The 23,412-nt window shown below is 43.3% G+C and overlaps 1 protein-coding gene and 1 long non-coding RNA gene across 2 annotated transcripts in view; one reads left to right on the top strand and one right to left on the bottom strand.

Annotated features, from left to right (window-relative positions):
- FAM117B (family with sequence similarity 117 member B) overlaps positions 1-19,121 on the bottom strand; it is a 28,846-nt gene extending 9,725 nt beyond the window's left edge. Inside the window, exons 1-5 of the mRNA XM_083708901.1 lie at positions 18,161-19,121; positions 7,191-7,342; positions 3,552-3,644; positions 1,724-1,837; positions 532-675 (exon numbers count right to left, since the gene is read on the bottom strand). Coding sequence (XP_083565027.1) covers positions 532-675; positions 1,724-1,837; positions 3,552-3,644; positions 7,191-7,342; positions 18,161-18,899 — 1,242 coding nt within the window. The 5' untranslated portion in view covers positions 18,900-19,121. The remainder of the gene's footprint in view (positions 1-531; positions 676-1,723; positions 1,838-3,551; positions 3,645-7,190; positions 7,343-18,160) is intronic.
- LOC310833764 overlaps positions 18,840-23,412 on the top strand; it is a 334,495-nt gene continuing 329,922 nt past the window's right edge. Inside the window, exon 1 of the long non-coding RNA XR_014558917.1 lies at positions 18,840-18,917. This is a non-coding gene — a long non-coding RNA (uncharacterized lncRNA). The remainder of the gene's footprint in view (positions 18,918-23,412) is intronic.

Raw genomic sequence — 23,412 nt, 5'->3', positions numbered from 1 at the left:
ATTAACCAAGGTTGGTATTCAACTAAACTTTGTGAAAGTAGAAATATTTATGCTCCACCCCTTCCCAATTGCTGGCCCCCAAATCTGCTCTGGAGGGTTGGAGGAACCCACCAAACAAATCTGGGAGAGTGGGGGGGGGGGGGAGAGGCAGAGTCCCAATGTGGAAATGGGAGTTTACATAGCACTACACTGAATATAACCCCAGGTTCTGAAACCATGATCTGATCCTGATTGAAGATTATAGTTAATAAACTGACATTAAACCACGGTGTCCTGTTTCAGACATGAGGAACCTGTGAATTAATTCAGCCAAAATGAGTGCAAAAAAGCTGGTGTGAAAAAGAGGGGGGAGGAGCAATGGACGAAGGCATGAGCCTGATATTGATTTCTGATTTTCTAAACCATGGAACCAGGAACATTATGTCTAAAAAGAATTTCATATTTTTCATATTCTAAAGATTAACTCAGTCCATTTCACATACTAGCATAAGACCGCAATTAAAACCTATTTGATTGCAACAGTATACTCACAATAAGTTGTTCCTCTTTCTCTCCTGTCTCCTTTATAATTATTTCGATCTCCTGGTTCAGCCCCTCTATGCTGTTACGGAAGCGCGATCCTGTTGACTTGGCAATTGGTATCACAGGAACTAGCACACTCTTTGGGACAGGTGGCTAGACAAACCCCAAAAATAGTAATTGAAAAATGCTACATTTCTGTAGTTTAATATAGGACAACAAATGAAACTTTAGCTCTCCGCTCACATTCTATTAATACGACAAAGTTAAGCCCTGAAATGGCTTGGTACGAGGTTATCAGAGAAATGGCCTTCATACATAGAATCTTCCCCATACATCAGAATCTGCTTCATATGTCCTCCGAGTGTGCTTTCTACTAAAATTGGTTAGGCTGGTATGTACATTGGAAAAAGACTTCACAGGGGTGACTCCACAATTACGGAACTCCCTTCCAATTGACTTATGCCTCATCTTTTTGGTAAGGTGTTGAAACGGACCATGAGAGCCCAAGCCATGAATGATATCCCTCTATCCCATCACCTCAAAAAATTCACTTCATTCCTTCCTCTCTCAGAATAGAGAGAGTGATTTGAATCTTCTATTGATGACGAATACAAATATGTTATAATAAACTGCAGCGAGTGCATTTGTTTTTTTGACTATGAGCATACCTTAGATTTTAACATGTACAGGTGACAAGTATTCTGCCCCCAATCTTCCCTCTTCCAGGTCCAAAAAGACCCAGGCGGCGGAAATCGTGCATCATTTGTACATACCACCTGCAATGTGCCTGGGGCAGTGTTTGGCTTGAGAATTTCAACTTATGTTTCTTTTATTCGAGTGTGTAACTCTATCCACACTGTGCCTGCTGGAGGCTCAGAACCAAAAACAGATTTGGGTGTTAGGGCTCATAATTTGCATAGCAACCACTCCCCCAAACCTAGTCTTTTTCTTCCACCCATTACCTCTGATATTGTATACATGCTGATCTTCAAGTTCTGCAAGGCAGTCAAATCTAAAGCAAATATTTGCTTGGCAATAAAGCTGCATGTCACTTATTTTGTCATTATTATTTTTGTGCCTCGAGTGCTGACAGCTTCCAGACTTTTGGTGGGAGTTTCTGTGTGTGACACAGCACCTAAAATACAACAAACATCCCGGGACGAACGCTTTCCAATTTTTACATTAACAATCGTGATCGTACCTGGCATTGGTTAATGGCTGCATGATTACCATGGAATGGAGATTGTCTTTCTTTGTCCCGATGATGCCTGCTGCTGTGTTTACTTCTTTGCAGCTGCTGGCGTAGCTTCGCTATCTGAAAGGACAAACATTTTAAGTTTCCCTGTAAAATTGATAATGAAAAGTCTGAACAATTATGTCAAAATGTATAGTAAGTACTGTTACTACCACAGTAACCACTTAGGAACAGTGCACAATACTACTAACATTAAGATGTGCATTCTCCCTTCCCTCAGAGACATGTTGACCACAGCAAGAATAGGGATGCCTATGTACCAACACGATCATTTACAGGCTCTTTTCTTGCCTCCTATTTGGCTTGGAGTGGAAGCAGAATGAAGTTGTCTCTGATCTGCCTGTGCAGCTCATTAAAAAAGCAGGATGGAAAGATGTGCGCCTCACCAAGTGGGAATTCCATCACACAGTGAAAACTGAATTCACGTTGATGGAAACATTGGCGTTTCCATTCCACATGGGGGAGAAGGCTTGTTGGACACCTGCCATTCAGCCTTTGTTTTCACTGATATCATGGCAGGCTCGCACTGCCACCACCTGACCTCAACTATGAGCAAGAGGCATGAGAAAGAGCTATGCCAAGACAAGCTGTAGTGGCCGGGGCAAGGGAAGGGCTGAGACAAATTCCCTCTGCCTATAACTGAGTTGCATCTGTACCACTTGGTTGCACAGATTTGTTGGTTGGCAGGAAGTAGACCCATGGGGTATTTCTCCCTGTGTGGGCAGGCACTCAAATATTCATATCGTATTTCAAACACCAGCAGTTTCTTTTAAAAAAGAGAGAAGTAAAAGTTGACATAAAAGAATAATTTGGCTGTATGTTCTCCATGGTTATCCATCTGATGAAACTGACACTTAGCCATCTTCTTACCATGCCTGTCTCTAACTATGATGTCTTCTTCTCTATTACATGTTTCTACACCAATTCCATGTGCTAGAACTTGACCTTCTGAGCAGTTCAGATGGGTGGCTTTGTTTACATTTAGAAGAGCACCCCATGTTTTATTGCTCCCCTTGCTAGCACAGTGGTACCTTGGGTTAAGAACTTAATTCACTCCGGAGGTCCATTCTTAACCTGAAACTGTTCTTAACCTGAAGTACCACTTTAGCTAATGGGGCCTCCTGCTGCTGCCATGCAGTTTCTGTATTCATTCTGAAGTAAAGTTCTTAACCCGAGGTACTGCTTCTGGGTTAGCGGAGTCTGTAACCTGAGGTATCACTGTACAGAATAGGAATAGAGAATCTCTGTCAGCCTGCAGGCTGCATTTTCTTGAGGGCAACCTTCCAGGGACTACAGGCCAGTGCTGGCAAGAGGCAAAAGAAGGCAGAGGGGTATGATCTGGAGAAAGTTCTAAGGGTCACATAAAGGTAAAGGTACCCCTGCCCGTACGGGCCAGTCTTGACAGACTCTAGGGTTGTGCGCTCATCTCACTCTAGAGGCCGGGAGCCAGTGCTGTCCGCAGACACTTCCGGGTCATGTGGCCAGCGTGACGAAGCTACTCTGGCGAGCCAGAGCTGCACACGGAAACGCCGTTTACCTTCCCGCTAGTAAGTGGTCCCTATTTATCTACTTGCACCCGGGGGTGCTTTTGGTTGGCAGGGAAGGGTCACATAGAGAGGCTCAAAGAGCAGCATCTGGCCTTCAGGAACCTGAGGTTCCCCAACCACAATGTTAAGAGATCACATATCTCTCATGTTGTGTAAGGAATGTACTGTACAATCACTTGCAGCTATTGTGTGTATTGACTTAAATACAGCTAAACATGTTTCTCAACCTCTTTAAGTTGATCTGTGCTGCCCCAAGATGCCGATCGCTTATGAGAGCCTTTCTTCTTTTCCAAGTATTCTTCAGCCCAAGCACTTTCAGTCTAAGACAAGGACAAAGGAAAAAAAATGATTCTAAAAAATTAAAATCAGAGGCTGACTAGAAACAGATTGGATCAAAATAATTTTCAGAAATACAACATGCCAGACCTTAAAAGTTTAGTTCCCTAAATCATTCTGAAACGAATAGAAGAATCTATTCCTAAAAGAGCTATATAAAGGGCAATACAGAATACAGTGTATAATGCCTTTGATTTGGTCTGATCCACATATACAAATGCAGTCATTTACTGGCCTATTAAAAAATTTGCCTGTCAGATATCTGGTGGGCAAAGTCTGAAATCTAAGCTGAGTAAATGCATGTGTAGCTAACAAAAAAATTAATTCCCGCAGATAAGCAGACCTTTTATGGTCAGATTTAATTTTAATGTACCAAATTGAGGACACAGAATTAATACACTGAACATCCATTTTTGCATATTCAGCAAAAATTGCATTATGGTTTTTACAGTCAGAAATGTTATGAGCTGATGCTTCAGGGGAAATTGAACAACTCAATATCCAACCGTTACAACACTGCAGGAGCAGCTTGCCTGGTGGGACAGAGCCACAACACGAGCTTCCTGTCAGTGGAGTCAATGTCACTTAGCAGGAGGGCAAAGTAGTGGGGAGATTAGGCTATGTGAATGCACTGCAGCAGCCACACAGCCCAAACTTCCCTGCCACCTCGCAACCTCCGTGCTCCTCTTGGTAAGTGAACCCAGGTTCTTAAATGACTGGCACTGTTGTGACCATCCAGGGACCTAGCGATGATGAAATAAAAACCATCTCATCTGCATAAAGAAAGCAGTACTGGAATTTTTTGATTGCCAGTTAAGGGAGGGAGTGGATGGCAGGGAGTGCTCCTGAACTACAGCTGAGTTGCACCCTACTCACATTTAACCATCTCAGGCTTTCCGAAGGAATTTAGCAATAGACAGCTTGGGAAGAAAACAGTACATTTTGGTGCCAACATCACACAGCAGGAGTCCTAGGCCTAAAGAAGTAGGAATAGCAAAGCAATCTACTCCTCCAAACCTCTCCCAAGGCCAACCCTTTGAGAATTAAAGATATTTGTACACCTACCAGCACAGAGAAGAACGAAAGAAACAGTGAGTCTAACTTTCAAACAATGATTCAACAAGGAAATAAATTCAGGGCAACCACCATTTTAAGGCGTCAGCAACCAAGAGAGAAAAACCGAAACACCTTTGGAAATTTACAATTGAAGTTCTAAGAACTCACATGGCATCACTATCTAAACACGAACTCAGCTCTATGTAAACTATCTGTGCATTTATCTGAAGCCAAAAAAGAAATGGGTTATTGTATGAGTAATTTAGCTTAATTGATATTAAAAAGGTAGAGTTTCTATAGACCCCCTCCCAAACAAACAAACCACCCCAGGCTTTCCCTTCTGCCTATATCTATCTCTGCTCCTCCCTTCACATTGGTCTCTCTCTGCCTTCCCTCTCCTTCCTTCAATTGTGGAGGGGAGGTAGTAGAAACACAGGGAAGCCTCCCTGCAGGGCTTCCTCCACTAAGAAAAACATCAATTCTTGTTGTACACAATTTTTGCATATATGTGTGGCCCTTAGAACTAAGCAATGTAACTGTATATTATTTATGCAAAGATTAAATAGCAGGGCCAAAATATTCAATCTGAAGGAGAATCCCCAAGGCCAGATTGCAATATACCGTATTTTTCTCTCTATAAGACGCACCAGACCATAAGACGCACCTAGCTTTTGGAGGAGGAAAACAAGAAAAAAATATATTCTGAATCTCAGAAGCCAGAACAACAACAGGGATCGCTGCGCAATGAAAGCAGCGATCCCTCATGTTGTTCTGGCTTCTGGGATAGCTGCACAGCCTGCATTCACTCCATAAGACGCACACACATTTCCCCTTACTTTTTAGGAGGGGAAAAGTGAATCTTATAGAGCAAAAAATACGGTGTGTGTGTGTGTGTGTGTGTGTTGTATTTTACATCACTATTACAGTATAGCTGTAGTATAAGAAACAGCAGTCACTTGTCCCGTGAATTAACTTACAGTCTTTCCCAAAGGAGGCATATCAGAATAGGTTGAAAGAAGCATTGAGAATAATTAAAAATAGCTGTTAAAAGGGTCTCCCAAACACCAGTTGCTGTATGGCACTCAGCACCATCTGGGCTAAAGATCCCGAAACTAGTTGTCAAACGACTGTAGGGCTCTGGGAGCAGGAGGAAGCTATCATTTGCTATTGTGAATTTCTTGCAGCTTAGAGCTTTCTAATGTCTTATTTTTATACCTTTTACAGTTTGTAGTAAGAGGAACTGTAAATTATCACATAAATAATGGACGGTGTTGATTATTTATATAATTTAGATATAGGCAATGTTATTTGCTCCTTTTGCGCTCCCCCTGTGAAATGGCCCAGTAGCTGTTTCTGAGGACATACTCTGGGTTTTTGTTGTTATTTTAAAAAGATAATAAAAAAATTTCCCTAGGCTCTTGTGACTCGTATTCAATGCAGATGAGAGATCAACAAGTCCAACTTCCAACTTTTCTATTGGATTGCTGAAATACTTTTGAATAAAATAATTCAGAACAAAACATTAATCAATTCTGCAATGTCCCTTGCAAAATCCAGTCTGGATTAGGGACACTACCTGGCTCTCCTTGGTCCATTGTTCTAAATTATTTAAAAGAAGATGCATGTACATTTTTGCAGGAACATAAAGAAAACACACATTGGGCTATTATTTGGGGGCCATCTATCACCTTTCTTAAATATTAAACTAAAATAAAGCCTGCTGACAATATTAATTATGTCTTGAACTGTCAAGAGCCTTTGTTACCCATGTCAACAACTGCCACAATATAATTTGTTAAATACTAGACATGAAATGACACACCAAATAAGGTACGGATAGTTAGAGAAGATATTGCTTACTCATGATCAATTCTCTATGCACTCTCAAAAATATATATATATTTATTTATTGCATTTATATGCCACCTTTCCTCCCAAGAGCTCAAGGTGATGTATATAGTTCTCCTGGCTGTTTTATCCTCACAACAACCCTGTGAGGTAGGTTAGGCTGAGAGCGAGTAACTGGCCCAAGATCACATAGTGAGCTTCTTGGCTGAGTGGGGATTTGAACCCTGGCCTCCCAGATCCTAATCTGACACTCTAAGCACTACAAAACACTGTATGATACGTACCACATACATGCATCATAAAAACTACATGAGAAATATCTATGCATACAAGGAGGAAAGCAACAAAATTCATCAACTCATGATTAATATACCAGGCACTGGAAATTCATGGTGTACATAGTAAAGGTCTCAATACTTCTATTTTAACATTTTAGACCAACATTGATGAAATTTTAACAACTGTTATGAACAAAGAAGAATGCTTTCAAATCTTTAAGCATATGAATTCAGTGGAAAATGTCCCCTGCTGAACTTCTGTGAACCCACCACAGCAGACAGGAGTGGTGCTGACATTTCTTACCCCTGCCTGGCAAGTGTTTTTCCCTAGTATATACGAACTCTTACCTGTGTGGCTTTGTCCCTCATGCATGGTGCAGCTTGACCGTGATTATCACGAGGCCATTGTCCAGCAAGATATGGAGCAGCAAGGAGGTCTAGTGAAGGGGTACGTCGAGCAATACTGGAAGGGCTTGATGAAGGTGGCCGTGGTTTATCAACTAAAATAAGAAGAAGAAAAAGAAAAAAAGATGACTCTGAGAGGAAATAAAGTTTACTGTTACACAGATTTTCATTCTGCGTATCATGCATTTGGACTGTACGCAACTGGTAATCATTTTATTTATGAAGCTGTTATGTATAGGTATATATATATATATATATTCCTGACTCACATAGCACTCAGCTGCCAACAATGAATATTTAAAGTTTAGGCCTTGAAGACTTTTAAAATGCACAGGTGTATTAAACTGTGACAGAATAGGCTGACAAACTTTCCCTCTGTGCTATTATATACTACAGTTTGACTGATTGGCAGTCACTATCTGCCTTCTAGCTGGTCACCTCATTTACATTTTTCGAGATAAATTACACTTCATTAACTTATTGTTTAATACTAGGAATTGTGCTTCTAATTCCCTGTTGCACAATAAAACCAAAAAAGCCTCAAACCCAGAGTAGCAGTACCCACACGTAATAATTTATCAGAAGACTCCATTTCCCCCCAATATATTGCTTTTTTGCTTTCCTCAACATTAGTAAAACTTTTGAAAAGTGGATTTTACAATTTAAAAATCACAAACACATACTGAATCAGTTATCTGGGAAAGCAATCACTAGAATTTCAACAATAGCAGAGCTACCGTTTCCTGAATAAAAACTACAGCATAGCCATCAACTACACTCCAATCCATACACACAATTAAAAGTCATTATTATTCAGAGAACTCACTCAGGCACACAACGTGACTTTTTCTTTTCATCCAATTTCTTCTAAAACTTCCCAGAAATTCATGAATCGTTTATTATGCGCAGGGAGCAGATGTTGAAAAACAAAAAAATACACAAAACATAGTGTGCATGCCCACACAACAACTCTGGCAAGGGGACAAAGTTTACCATTATTTTATTAGCCTAGAAGCTAGTTTGCTTAATGCATTACACACCGAGCTGTTTTGCTTAAAATGCATTATACATCATCATGTAGTATAGTACACTATACTGCATAATGCAATTGAGCATCATACGACCAATGCTCCCATTTGCAGATAAATGCATGTATATATTTTAGCATCAGCCCAATAAACACATATACTATGGTTAACTGCACAAGGTTTGCATATATACCGGTATTTCATCCCCATGAACAGGAGAGTAAAATTTAAATATATATTCTCACTATATTATTTTTTTCTGAATCCATCCAATGTATTTTTCTCATCTAGCTCCCTAGGCTATTTCAGAATATTTCATTAAAATACTGTCTGCACTTCAGCAAATTGTGTAGTATTTTCATTGTCATTTCTTCCCTTGTGTTGCTACTCAGCCCCCCTTCTTTTCCCACAACTGCTCAGCTGCTAGCTTCACATGATGTGACCTACATAACAAGAGATGCACTTGCTTCAAGATAGCAGTTACAACAGCTGGGCTGATGAACAATAGAGGTATTTCAGAAATGTCTTAATTTTATTAGACTTAATTATACTATAGTCAATGGTTCCAAAACTATTCAGTGTTCCCTCTGCCTCAAGTTCTCTTGTTATAGGATACTCGTTATTGGTCTTATATTTAGTCAATCAGATGTTTATTATGATCAACCAACCAGTAAGACAAAATCTAAAAATACAAAAACACAGCCTCAATGAAGCCAATTGTTTTAAAAAATGACAAGCTAAGAACGAACGATCATAGCAGAACTAAGAGGCATGATATGACAACATTCAGATATTTTTGCCACTTGCTTGGTAATCATGGAATATAGTCAGAACAATTGACCAGGAAATCACCTCATAATTATATGTTATCTGATAAAAACAACAGTAAAACATGACTAGACACTCTTTCAACCTCTGAGTGGTTATACAGGCAGGATCTATCTTTATGGGAACTCTAGGAAATCTGCTATCTAAAGTCTTGAAAATGGGCCAATAAAATATCTCTTCTGCACTTGGGCACTGTCAGAAAATTTAAAATATGCCATTCAATTATTAGAACAAGATCAGCTAAGACTCAACAACTGTGGAGTACATGGTCCATTAGCCAATGCAACCAGCTTTTGCACATGTATATTTTCATTCTTTATTTCGTCAGATTTGGCTCATACTAATTACAATGACATCAAATAAGAGAGAGAAAAAACATCTCATACCACCCCCTGCCCCTGATGGAACCTTAATACTGTTCAATTTTTCAAGAGAAAATTCAAGTTCTGGAAATAATATTGAGGCTCCAAACAAAATCTGGGTCACAATTTTTACAGTGCGCACTTGTATAGCAGCTGGAACAAATTTACTTCTTTTTGTGTAGAAAATTGAAGAATGTTTTTACTGCAGACTCTGCTTTGATCTTTGCTAATTTACCCTGTACATTACAGATAACAGGCATGAAACCAGATCCTGAGATACTTCTAAGAATCGACTTGTCCTATCCTCTGCCCATCCGCAGTCCAATAATATTTGGACTTCCTTTTTGAAAATACCATAAACTTTGACTTATCATTGTTAACAGTTAGAGATTCATTTCCACAATGATTTATATATCCAACAAGTTGTCATCAATTAGTTTAGGTTAGGAAAGTGAGATGGTATTGAACCCAGAAGTTAGGCCAAACATAAATTATGTAAGATGAGAGAATGGACATATCCTTCCACAACTTCATGGCTGGAAAACAACGAATCCAAACGATTACTAGGTTGCTGTGCTCATATATTCTGAAAATATATGTGCAGATACATCAATTATGTCAAATACAAGTTATTATCAGCATTAGCAGAAAAATACATTGATATTTGCTACTGTATTTACAGCAAATATCATGGCAATTAAAGGTTTGTGCCGCATCCGTCTGCTGCCCAAGGCATTCACATAAAATAGTACAAATACAGTTAAAACAAGGTTTCAAGATGAGAAGTATCTCTGCCCCAGTTAAAAACCTACAATCTATAAATCATGATAAAAAAATTAAGTACCGTATTTACTAGAGTCTAATGTGCCATTGAATCTGATGAGCACCTCAATTTTCAGAACCTTGAAACAAAAAATCTATTTATTAGCAAAGGTAAACGTGCTATCAAATCTAATGCGCACCTCAATTTTCACAATGCAATTTGGCCAAAAAGGTGTAAATAGGTAAATCACCATGTAACCGCAATATATATTTGTTGGCATTATCTATGTTTCTGCCAGAGTACACAAACAGGGATAGGGCTTTTTGTTTGGCACCTAAGCTTCATGCCTGCCATCTGGAAAGTAGCAGAACAGTAACTCAACTGCTACACAATTCTGCTAACTCTAAGCTGGTAACAGATGCTAGCTTCCCCAGTGCGTATCATATCACCACCACATAGGAAGAAGTAATTCAGAATTGGCTTCAACTAGCCAAAAACATGTCCGACTGTTTAATATGGGACGTTCTGACACCAATGGTATGGTAGCTTCTGCATAGTTTGAATGTAATCTTATTTTAAAAATGATGCTAACCATTCCTCTTGCGTACTTCTGTTGTATGCTGATAAAGTATTGACTAGGAGCAGCTAGCCAAAATGTACCATTTATGCTTAAAATCCCCACAAATTATTCAATTGTATGCTACAGTGCGAGTGAAAATGTGGATGCCTGCTTGATGATTTCAAAAGCTGCTGGAGATGATAAGCAGCAAGGTGAAGGGGGGGGCATTCTGGCGACAGCGGAAGAGGAGGGTTGGGGCGTGAGTAGGGAGTGGCACATTCCTGTTTCACCTCAGGCAATGAAACAGAATGGGCCATCCCTGTCCAAGAAGGGAAGAGAGGAAGGGGCATTCACTCAAGTGTTGTACACAAACTGCAGCCTTTGTCTAAAATTGTTAAAATGTGAAATCAAATGAGGGTTTCTGAACCAGTGGTCTCATCACTGCTCCTTCAAACCTATGGAGATTTCTCCTTCACTTGTAAGGATCTTTTCCACTTCCTCAGGTGTCACAAACTCAAGTCAGAAAGGATAAGAGCAATTGCATCCATAACTATTTTATAAATAGATAAAACTAGTTTAAGTCTTGTAACTTTGTTTTCCAGACAAACCAAGTGGCAATGTGTTCCACCACTAAATGGAACAATTCCATTTTGGGGTTCAATATTTTTTGCAAAACGTTTAAGTTTACCATTGCACAAGCCAGTTGGACCTGTTAATTTAATTTCAGCTGTAAAACTCCCACTGATGTTGAACTAGGGTTTCGTTAACCTTTAGTCAGCCCAAGATACTTTCCCCTATATTAAAGGAAGAGGGGTTCCTCCATAAAGTTGGGGTGATTCCATGCAGTTATTTTAAAATATCATTTTAAAGCATACATATTCAAAAAATTGTTTAGAATTTAGGCCCTAGGATCTTATTTACTGGGATGATTCTTTGGTTCAACCAGCAGCCACTGATCAATCCAGAGATACGACTGAGGATAATATGTGCAAAGCGTTTTATGCATTGACAAGAGAGCATCTAAGAGGCAGAATGTAGCCTCTGGAAAATCTAGGGATTGTTCATCCAGTATATATATAAAAAAGCTCCAAGGCTCAATGGCAGCGGGGAGAAAGTAAAGAGATTCACTGCAAAACAGATAGACCCTGAAGTAGGAATAGTGCTATTAGTAAAATGCAACAGTTCAGAGAGATCCTAGTGCCATATTTAGAGATGACTTTAATGACACTGAGGAAGAGGGCCCTATTTCAGACATATGGAAGAATTCTAGGAACATAGTGATTCTATAGAATCTTACATTTACTTGATCAGGATCAAAAACTGTTTACTGCTATTCTTGCCTCTACAGTGGTCCCTCGGGTTACATACACTCAGGTTACATACGCTTCAGGTTACAGACTCCGCTAACCCAGAAATAGTACCTCGGGTTAAGAACTTTGCTTCAGGATAAGAACAGAAATCGTGCTCTGGCGGCGCGGCAGCAGCAGGAGGCCCCATTAGTTAAAGTGGTGCTTCAGGTTAAGAACAGTTTCAGGTTAAGAACGGCCCTCCGGAACGAATTAAGTACTTAACCCGAGGTACCACTGTATACTGAATACTACAACCACTGGTATAATCAACCTGGATTAGGTAGGATTCATACCAGGGTGTCAAATGTAAGATTCAGTTTGCAGATATTCCCACTGAAAGAGGCCTTGTATTTACATTTACTATCAAGTATAGGCCAAATACTATGAATGTTCTACTTTATGTTTAGATCCAGCTGAAAAGTCCCTTGTAGTCATAGAGGTTGTTATGTATGGAAATTGGGAACCTCCCTTCTATTCACACAGGGAATGGAAGAAACTGCAGTTATCTGACCTGTGGTGAAAATTTATATCCTGAAAATGGAATAGATGTAGCCTCAACAATACAATCTGCAAACTGTTGCAAGCTTTCAGCCTATGTTGTAAGCTTTCTGGCCTATGTATGGGACTCTGGTGCACACAATTTATCCATTTCTCCTCCAGTGCCTTGTATAATCTGGTTTATCTTGTTTCTATTCCTTCCAGGCAATCTCCTTGTGTACAAATTACAAACTTGATCACAGAAGGACCAAGAGAACCTTTCCAAACTGAGTGAATGGGTGATAAAATGGCTAATGCAATTAAATGTAAGCAAACACAAAGAGAAGCACATTGGGGTAAAAATCTTTCACATTTACATGCTCATGAGGACAGAACTTTTGGTCACAATACATAGATTAGTGAAGATGTTGATCTAGTGTGAGGCAGCTATGAAAAAGGCAAATTCTATGCTTAGCATCATGAAGAAAGGAACTGAAAATAAAAGTGCCAATATCATGATGGCGTTAAACAAATCTATGGTGAAATCGCATTTGGAATACTGTGTACAGTTCTTGTCACTTCAACTGAAAAAGGATACTGGAGACCTGGAAAAAGTTCAGAAAAGAGCAATAAAAAATATCAAGGGGATGGAGTGACACCCCCCCCCCATGAAGAAAGGTTGCAGGACTTTTTATTTAAAGAAAAGGTAAGCAACAGGTGACGTGATAGAAATCTATAAAATTATGCATTGCATGGAGAAAGTGGATAAAAGAAGTTTTTCTCTCTGTCTAATAAAACTAGAAACTTGTGGATATCAAATGAATCTGAAAGCTGGAAGATTCATGACACTTATAAGGAAGTGATTCTTCCCACAGCACATAGTTAAACTATGGAACTTGCTCCTACAGCAAGCAGTGATGCTCATGGCTCTCAAAGAGAATTAAACAAAAATTTGGAAATTAGGGCTATCAGTGGCTACTAGCCATGATGGCTGTTACCCTGCCTCCACACAATTGGAGGCAGTAATTCTTCTGAATATCAGTTTCTGGAAAATACATGAGGGGAGAGTGCTTTTGTGCTCCAATCCTACCTGCTGGAGTATTCATAAAAAATAAACTTGGCACTCATGTATATGTGTTAACATTTTTGTCTTGTGGTATAAACTAGTATCAGAAAAATTTAATCCGCCTTCTAATATAGGCAAAGACATTCTTTTAAATGATATACAAAGTGAAGCATTACCCCAAATAAAAGCCCTGAAATAATGCATTAATATTTTGAAAGTATGCTTGGGGGATGTGTAGATAAATACCACACAACACATATATTATTATTTGCAGCATTCATTAATCTTAGGTGTATTAACTTTACTGCAAATGCTAAATTTAAGTAGCGTCCATCTTTCCAAATCAATGGAGATTTATGTTATTTACCTATTTGCATTCAATTTAATGATTTGAGAAGTATCTGTAGGAAACAAAATTGCTAGATATGTTATAACCCTTCAAACTTCTATTTTCACCTTCCTGACTATTTCCTGTCAAGTAAAGGCATTCCAATAGCCACATGGAAAATCAGCACGCCACAAAGCTATTAACTGTAAATTTCTTAAGTGTTTGAAAATTTAGTTAAAAGGTAGGTGGGGCAACATCATACTAGTCATTCCCCGTAACAAATTCTGACTCAGTGCTATTATCAATTATACATATCAATGAATAGGAGCCTTCAGGACATAAAAGTTTTCTGAACAATGGCCTCAAGAATAATTACTCTTTCATAGCTCTCTTCAAGGCTGAAAGAAAGCTTAAAAAGCAGTCACACTTTCCAATGTCCATAGCAATTGATAATGACAAGTCAATACTGTCTTGAAGACTAAGGCTGCAATCCTAAACAATGTTACAGTTGAGAGTGGGTCTTATTGTTCATTAAAGATACTTGAAACAACCAATAAAAGGCTCAGCTTTGACTAGATAGAGTCTCTGTAAAAGATGAAACGTATAATCCATGCAAGTAGTTTCAAGACAGATCCTTTCTAGATCACATTTCTAGTTTTTCCAAGATGTAAGTAAAAGAAACCTATTGTTCATAACCTGCTTGATTGTACTATGCATTCTTACTGGGAAGTCACACCAAGTTCAATGAGGCTTGCCATCAAATAAGCCTGCAGAAAATATGTATGCTGGCTAATCCTAACCACATTTTCTCATAAGGACATCTTGGGATGATGTTTTCAAATTCTTCTGTCCTTAAAAGTTAGTATTCTTAAAAATATATATAAAGGAAGTACCTTAGTTGTTAGGATATGCTTCTTTAGCACAATCTAGCTACTTTCGTAATAAGTTTTGCTAGTCTATCTGCCCACACATCTGTTTGGTATTTCATGGCATAGTGAAGGAAATGGGGGTGTGCATGTGTGCAAGAAAGGAGAATTCTCCATTTTATAGAAGCTTCCCTGTGTGGTTGCAAAATAGCACTGGTAACATCCCAAAGATAACCAGGCAAGTGGATATTTATATGCTTGTTCAAATAATAAAAGGTAAAGGTAAAGGTACCCCTGCCCGTACGGGCCAGTCTTGACAGACTCTGGGGTTGTGCGCCCATCTCACTCAAGAGGCCAGGGGCCAGCGCTGTCCGGAGACACTTCCGGGTCACATGGCCAGCGTGACATCGCTGCTCTGGTGAGCCAGAGCCGCACATGGAAACGCCGTTTACCTTCCCGCTGGTAAGCGATCCCTATTTATCTACTTGCACCCGGAGGTGCTTTTGAACTGCTAGGTTGGCAGGCGCTGGGACCGAGCAGCGGGAGCGCACCCCGCCGCAGGGATTCGAACCGCCGACCTTTCGATCAGCAAGTCCTAGGTGCTGAGGCTTTAACCCACAGCGCCACCTGCGTCCCTGTTCAAATAATAGTAGTGTACAAATTTCCAAATAACCTCTCAATCTCACTACAGGCGGCAACAATTTCGTGCAGGGGTTCTGTTCCCAGCCCCCATGTACTGCACGACAGCAGAACATGCATACGTGTGCCCCGCCCTCTTCCGGGTCCAAAAGTCCCGCATGTCAATGGGACTTGCCTAGAATGGTTGCTGCCTGTCTATAAAAAATGTTACCTATTCTTTGCATTCACAACCGTCTATAAACAGTTTCAAATACAACACAATCACAACATATGTGCAGGTTCAATTCCAAGGGTTCTACATATATGCAAAAACATGTATACTCAAGCTGCCCACTTAAAAGCATCCCTAGCCTTCTGAACCAATGAAGGTAGAGTGCTTAAAAGCACCAGACAGCCCAAGCAGACCCAGTGCAAAAAGTGCTTTTAAGCTCTTTGCCTTGCTTTCATTTAACTTGTGCAATTTCAACTAGCCTGCCTTCAACCATGTATGGTTGAAAGTGCATGAATTACATGTGCATACAACAGAGGCATTCAACCTTTTTGAGTTCTTTTTGCAGCTCCCCTGTGGAAAGTTCCCAGCAGGACCCTATACAGTCATACCTCGAGTTGAATGTGCTTCAGGTTGAGCGCATTCGAGCTGCGATCCATGGCAACCCGGAAGTAACGGAGCGCATTACTTCCGGGTTTCACCGCTCGCGCATGGGCTCAAAATGACGTCATGTGCATGCTTGGAAGCGGCGAAACGCGACCCGCGCGCCGTCGCGTTCCATTTGGGATGCGAACAGGGCTCCGGAACGGATCCTGTTCGCATCCCGAGGTACCAGTGTACCTATTTACTCAGACATGTTCAACTAAGTTGCATTGGAATCACTCTTACTGTACACTGGATTGCAGCCTTAAAAAAAATAAAAATTGTAGGGAAGCAATAAATAAATGGCGCTGCACCTGACCATCATTCACGGCGCCCCAACACCAGTTGAAAACCACTGCCGTAAGATGCAATTGTACTGTATACAACAGACCTACCTAGGGAGGTGCTGAGTATTCCAGGGCACTGTGATTGTCACTGACTTTAACATTTTGTATCTTCATTGGATAAAGTAGTGCACTGTTCTGCTCCTACTTCTTATCTTGACTGCATGGAGAATGCTACCAAGACAGTCAAATTTCCGTGGTCTTTTTCCTTCCCTAAGGTTGGTATTAAACCCCTGCACCGGTCCTGTAGTGTATAGACTACAGCATGAACCTAGAAAGATATAGACTGTGTATACACCATATGTTTAAAGGCATGACTTCCCCCAAAGAATCATGGGAACTGTAGTTTACACCCCCCCCCACAGAGCTACAATTCACAGTACCATTAAACTAGTTTCCAGGATTCTTTGAGGAATCAGTCATGTGCTTTAAATGTATGGTGTGTACTCAGCCATGGAACTGTGAACAGAGAGGCCCAAGGCCACTGTTTTCTCAACAGAGGGAGGGTCACTAAAGCAAATACTTTCACCCTGGTGTCAATTCTACAGATCCTATTCTACAGATCTCACCTACTCATTTTAGAGAAACTTGTGAATGCTAGAGCTCAGGTATTCCAAAACCTAATCTGCACAAAAAGACACATTAGTTGAAACTTACCAGTGTAAAAGAGGACACATGTAACTACCCAAACTGTCCGCTACAAAAAACGTAAGTCCTCCCCACTCAGCTGAACAATTGCTTTCAAAGATCAGGAAATATTATTTAATAACATACTAGCTCCCCTTCAACCCTCAATTACCATCAACATATTATATTTTGTAATGTTTTACCACCACAAATCAACGTAAAGCTGCGCTGTAAAACCAGGCCGAAACAAGAGCATCTGCCTTGCATGCAGAAGGTTCCAATTTCAATCCCAGCATCTTCAAATAGGGCTGGGAGAGACTCCCTGCCTGAAACCCTAGGGAGCCACCATCAGTCAGGGTAGACAGTATGGAACTAGATGGGCTCCGTACCATGCAGCTTGCCACGCTCCTATTAAAGTGAAACATGTCTAGACACATCCTTTCGCTGCCCGGATCTCTTTTCAGGCACCACACCATGCTTGGCAGTGCTTTCCTTTCCACAGGTCCCTGTACACTGTGCCATCGAAACACAGCTCCCTAGGAAGGGAGGCGAGTCAGCCACCAAAACCTATGGGGGTAAGGAAGTTATTCAATGCAGACAGGATCTGCAAATAACAGGTGAGAAATGACAACAACCCCCCCCCCAACAAGGGGGTCCAGAGCAGTGGCGTAGCGTGGTGGGTGCAGGGGGGGCCGGCCGCACCGGGCGCAACATCTGGGGGTTAGGGGGCGCAAATCCACGGGTTAGGGGGTGCAAATTACTTGCCTTGCCCCAGGTGCTGACAACCCACGCTATGCCACTGGTCCAGAGCCAAGGGGTCCAGAAGGGAAGTGCAGAGATGCCCAAAGCCCTGGTGGCCTCGTGGTCCAGCTCTGCAGGAAAGCCCTCGCCATCTGCTCGAGACGAAAAGCAGGAAACCGGTACGGTTAGGGCCAGTTAGCAGCAGCTGGGGGGGGGAGCTCCGGTTTCCTCCGCCTTAAGTGCCCCTTCACACACACACACACACACACACACACGCACCCCCCAAAAAAGACCCCACCCCTCACCTTTGCAAACAGGCGAACTCGGGCTCTTCCTCTCCGGAGAGGCCCTGCTTTGCTCGGGCGACCGCCTCCTCTGCCGGTGCCGGATCCTTCCCCCGGAGGACGAGGAAGAAACCACGGCGGCGGCAGCGGCGGAGCAGGCGCTGCTCTCGGGCACAGGCGGCGAAACCGGGGAGGAGCAAGGCGAAGGGCTGGAGCCCGGCAATGGCGGCGCGGGGGGCGGCGGCGGCGGCAGCTGGTGCAGCCGAGGGGGGCTCCCGCGAGGCCCGGCCCCGCGCGTGGGGCTGCCGCGCGTGGAAGGCGGCGGCGGAGGTGGAGGAGGAGGGAGGGCGGCGGCGGCGGGGGTCTGCGTGGCTACGGCAGGGCTGCCACCGCCGCTGCGCGCGCCGCTGCCGTTACCGGGCGCCGCGCGTGTCGGGCTGGCGGTGCGCGAGGAAGGAGGCGGCGGCGGCGAAGACGAAGTAGGAGGAGGCGGCGGCGGCGGCTGAGGCGATGTCGTCGTCGTCGCCGCCGCGCGTGAAATGCCGCCGCCGCCGCCCCTCGTGGGGCTGCCGTGCTGCTTGAGCTGGAAAGGCACCGTCGCCCGCATGGGCTGCAGGCGGCTGCTGTTGGCGCTGGCGGCCCCGCCTGCTCCCGCCGACACAGCCGAGGCTCCCCCCGCCGCCGCCGCCGCCGCCGCCGCCAGGGAGGTGGCCGGGGTCGGCGAGCCGCTTCGCCTCACGCGCGGCGGGTGAGAAGCCATCCTTCAGCCGGCTCTGAGGTAAACGGCGCTGAGGAGAACGGCCGTTGGGAGGGGGGAAGGGAGGGGGAAGAGGAGACGCCAGTCAGTCAGTCAGTCAGTCAGTCGGTCGGTCGGTCAGCCAGGCCCCCCTCAGCAATATAGCTCTCCTCACACACGAGCGGAACGCCGCTCCGGCCGATGCGACCGCTCCGGCCGCCTCATCAACAATAGTGGCCGCACCGGCCTCTCCTATTGGAAGCTCGTCGGCGCCGTTGCTGCCGCTACAGCGCGCTGATTGGGCGAGGGGCGTGGCCTTGGGGGGTCCGTCTCTGTGTGTATGCGCGTGTGTGTGTGCGCGCGCCCGCGTCGCGGGGTGGGGTGAGGCTTAAAGGGGCAGCGTCGCGAGAGGCGAGACGGGAGCTGAGTGACAGCTTGCGGAGGCGTTCCACGCAACCGCACGCGTGTTTTTCATCGCGGGCGTGTAACGCCCACACCCGCGGGCGTGGGAAGCCAGGTGACATGGCTGGGTCTTGTTTTAAGATACAGCGCCCCATCATGGAAACTAGATGATGATGATTAACAATAAAAAATATATATATTTTATTTTTATTAAATTTGTGCAGGTGCGTAGGTACCTTCACGGAGAACATTCATTGCATGTGGTTTGCATGCATGCATAAGGTCTCACTTTCCATTAGTTTTCTGTTCCTGGCAGTGCTGGGAAAGGCTTCTGCCCAATATTATTATTATTATTATTATTATTATTATTATTATTATTATTATTATTATTATTATTATATTAATTGTATGCCTCCCATCTGACCGGCTTGCCTCAGCCACTCTGGGCAGCTTCCAACATATATGAAAAACATGATAAAACATTAAACATTAAAAAAAACCTTCCCTATACAGCGCTGCTGCCTTCTGGTGACTTCTAAAGGTTATACTGTATTCGGACCAACATTATTAGGGGCAGACTGGACACAAAATTGGGGGGGGGGGGAGTTGCTGCTATTATTGCTATTATTTACTTATTTTTGGATTTTTATTTAAATGTTATGAATTACGTGGAAATTGTTTCAAGTTGGTTGTGTACTTTTTGATGTTTTTGTAATTATGAGCTTTTGCTCGTGCTGTAAGCTGTCTTGAGCATGGTTTCAACTGTGGAAAGGTTGGCATCGAAATAAAATTCTGTCCGTGGTCCATATATGTAGTTCTGCTTCTGTTTTCGAAATGCGAGATATTGGAGGTGATGTTTAAGGCTGTGTTTGTGCTGCAAAGGGCCAGCAGACAGACGGGAATAGGAAGCTGCCATTCTCCTGGGTCTAACTACTGGTCCCATGTATCAGTTCAGCACTGTCTGCTCAGCTCTGCAGTGACTGAATGAAGCGCTCTGGTTATCTCCTGCTTGGACCACTGCAATGCGCTCTGTTGATTTTAGAATGCTGTATTATTTTACTGTTGTTAGCCACTCTGAGCCTGGCTTCGGCTGCGGAGGGTGGGATATAAATAAATTATTATTATTATTATTATTATTACTACTACTACTACTACTACTACTACTACTTCTGGGTTAGTGGAGCTCGTTACCTGAAGCGTTCGTAAGGAGGATGGTACATAACCCAAGGTTCCACTGTATTAAAATCTAGTCATCGGCTACCAGTTGCTGATTCCTAGTCCACCTGGGGCCAGCTCCAGAGGCAGAGGAAAGGTGCAGCCAAACAGTGTTTAGAGCCTGGGTAGGCAAACTAAGGCCCAGGGGCCGGATCCGGCCCAATCGCCTTCTAAATCCGGCCCATGGGAGTCAGCGTGTTTTTACATGAGTAGAATGTGTGCTTTTATTTAAAATGCATCTCTGGGTTATTTGTGGGGCATAGGAATTTCTTCATCCCCCCCGCCAATATAGTCCGGCCCCCTACAAGGTCTGAGGGACAGTGGATCGGCCCCCTGCTGAAAAAGGTTGCTGACCCCTGGTTTAGAGCAATAGGATTTGTTTCCAAGCCATTTTGTGGGATGGGGCTTTGCAGGGCCTGGCCCTCCACTCCTTTTTCAGTATCCCAATCTGTTAGCTGCCAAGCAGGGCTCCAGTTCTTACATGTAAGAGTTTTACCCATTACTGTATCAACCCTTTCAACTTGTCCATCATTCTCCAATTTGGGCACCTGTTATACTAGAGCAGCTTGCTTGCTGTTGCATCCCTTTGTTTCATTGTTGTTGTTTAGTCATTTAGTCGTGTCCGACTCTTTGTGACCCCATGGACCACAGCACGCCAGGCACTCCTGTCTACCACTGCCTCCCGCAGTTTGGTCAAACTCATGCTGGTAGCTTCAAGAACACTATCCAACCATCTCGTCCTCTGTTGTTCCCTTCTCCTTGTGCCCTCCATCTTTCCCAACATCAGGGTCTTTTCCAGGGAGTCTTCTCTTCTCATGAGGTGGCCAAAGTATTGGAGCCTCAGCTTCAGGATCTGTCCTTCCAGTGAGCACTCAGGGCTGATTTCCTTCAGAATGGAGAGGTTTGTTCTTCTTGCAGTCCATGGGACTCTCAAGAGTCTCCTCCAGCACCATAATTCAAAAGCATCAATTATTCGGCGATCAGCCTTCTTTATGGTCCAGCTCTCACTTCCATACATCACTACTGGGAAAACCATACTATACAGACCTTTGTTGGCAAGGTGATGTCTCTGCTTTTTAAGATGCTGTCTAGGTTTGTCATTGCTTTTCTCCCAAGAAGCAGGCGTCTTTTAATTTCATGACTGCTGTCACCATCTGCAGTGATCATGGAGCCCAAGAAAGTAAAATCTCTCACTGCCTCCATTTCTTTCCCTTCTATTTGCCAGGAGGTGATGGGCCCAGTGGTCATGATCTTTGTTTTTTTGATGTTGAGCTTCAGTCCATATTTTGCGCTCTCCTCTTTCACCCTCATTAAAAGGTTCTTTAATTCCTCCTCACTTTCTGCCATCAAGGTTGTGTCATCTGCATATCTGAGGTTGTTGATATTTCTTCCTGCAATCTTAATTCTGTCTTGGGATTCATCCAGCACAGCCTTTCGCATGATGAATTCTGCATATAAGTTAAATAAGCAGGGAGACAATATACAGCCTTGTCGTAGTCCTTTCCCAATTTTGAACCAATCAGTTGTTCCATATCCAGTTCTAACTGTAGCTTCTTGTCCCACATAGAGATTTCTCAGGAGACAGATGAGGTGATCAGGCACTCCCATTTCTTTAAGAACTTGCCATAGTTTGCTGTGGTTGACACAGTCAAAGGCTTTTGCATAGTCAATGACGCAGATTACCGTACTTCCGTGCTACTCCCTGTGCCAGCCACAGTGAGGCAACAGAGATGTCCTCATGGAATCATAGGACTGTAGAGTTGGAAGGGACCTCAGAGGTCATCTAGCCCAACCCCCTACAATGCAGGAATCTCAGCTAAAGCATTCATGGCAGATGGCCACCCAAACTTCTTAGAAGCCTCCAAGGAAGGAGAGTCCACAACCTCCCGAGGGAGACTGTTCCACTGTTGAACATGCTTGATGGCAGATCCTCCACCAACATAGCTGTCAACTTACAGATTTGAAAATAAGGGACCAGCAGCGAAAATAAGGGACCTGCAGCCTCACCTGTTCTAGGCACTCCAGTCTTCCTGTCCTCCTGCAGTCTGGTCAAACTCATGCTGGTAGCTTCGAGAACACTGTCCAACCAACTTTGTAACCAGAGGGTCAACTGAGTAGAATCTGAATCACATGCACCCTTACCTTAAGATGGCTCCCCAGCCTGGCTTTGCACTGCAAAGTTTGCAGCAGCACGTGCAACAAAATGGCGTCCAGCATTCAAAACCCCCCTCAGCTTGCATTAACTAGCCACACACAAGGCATGCAAGCTCCACCCCCCCAGTCGTTCTTAGACTTCTTATTGGGTGAGCAACACAGCCAAGCAACACAGTTGGAGCCTCCCTCCTCCCTGGCCGGCAGGGAGGGAGGGAGAGGAGCTGCTTCCTTTGAAATTTAAGGGACATCATTTAAGGGACATTTAAGGGACATCCATCAGTAAGGGACAGCAGCGGGACATGGCGCTGGAATAAGGGACTGTCCCTTCAAATAAGGGACACTTAATAGCTATGTCCACCAATCCAACTCACACTATAGCCTGGGGTGCAGTCCTTTCTTACATTAAATATTTGCCCATTAACTACTAACCCTGAGGCTGAGAAAGGGGTGTGGGGCCAGGAAATGCAGAAGGAAACAATCTGGCAGGTTAAAACCTGATAAAGAAGCAACCCTATCCTTTTCCCACGCCTAGTGCGACGCCCCATATATAGAAGGGGAAACCTGCTGTCGCAGCTTGTAGCAACTATCTGCAAGTTATAATTGTATCCCACCCTTCCTCCCAGGATCTCAGAATAACACTTTTGGCCTCACGATAACCCTATGAGGTAGGTTAGTTTGAGACACATTGCCTAAAGCGCATCTGCGCGTTTCACAGCCAAAAAAGAGGTTGAAACCACACCCAAAGCTATGAACACACTTAACTGCC

The sequence above is a fragment of the Podarcis gaigeae genome (genome assembly GCF_964106915.1).
Source record: "Podarcis gaigeae genome assembly, chromosome: 1".
NCBI lineage: Eukaryota > Metazoa > Chordata > Lepidosauria > Squamata > Lacertidae > Podarcis > Podarcis gaigeae.
This window is presented reverse-complemented; position numbering and strand designations above follow the sequence as displayed.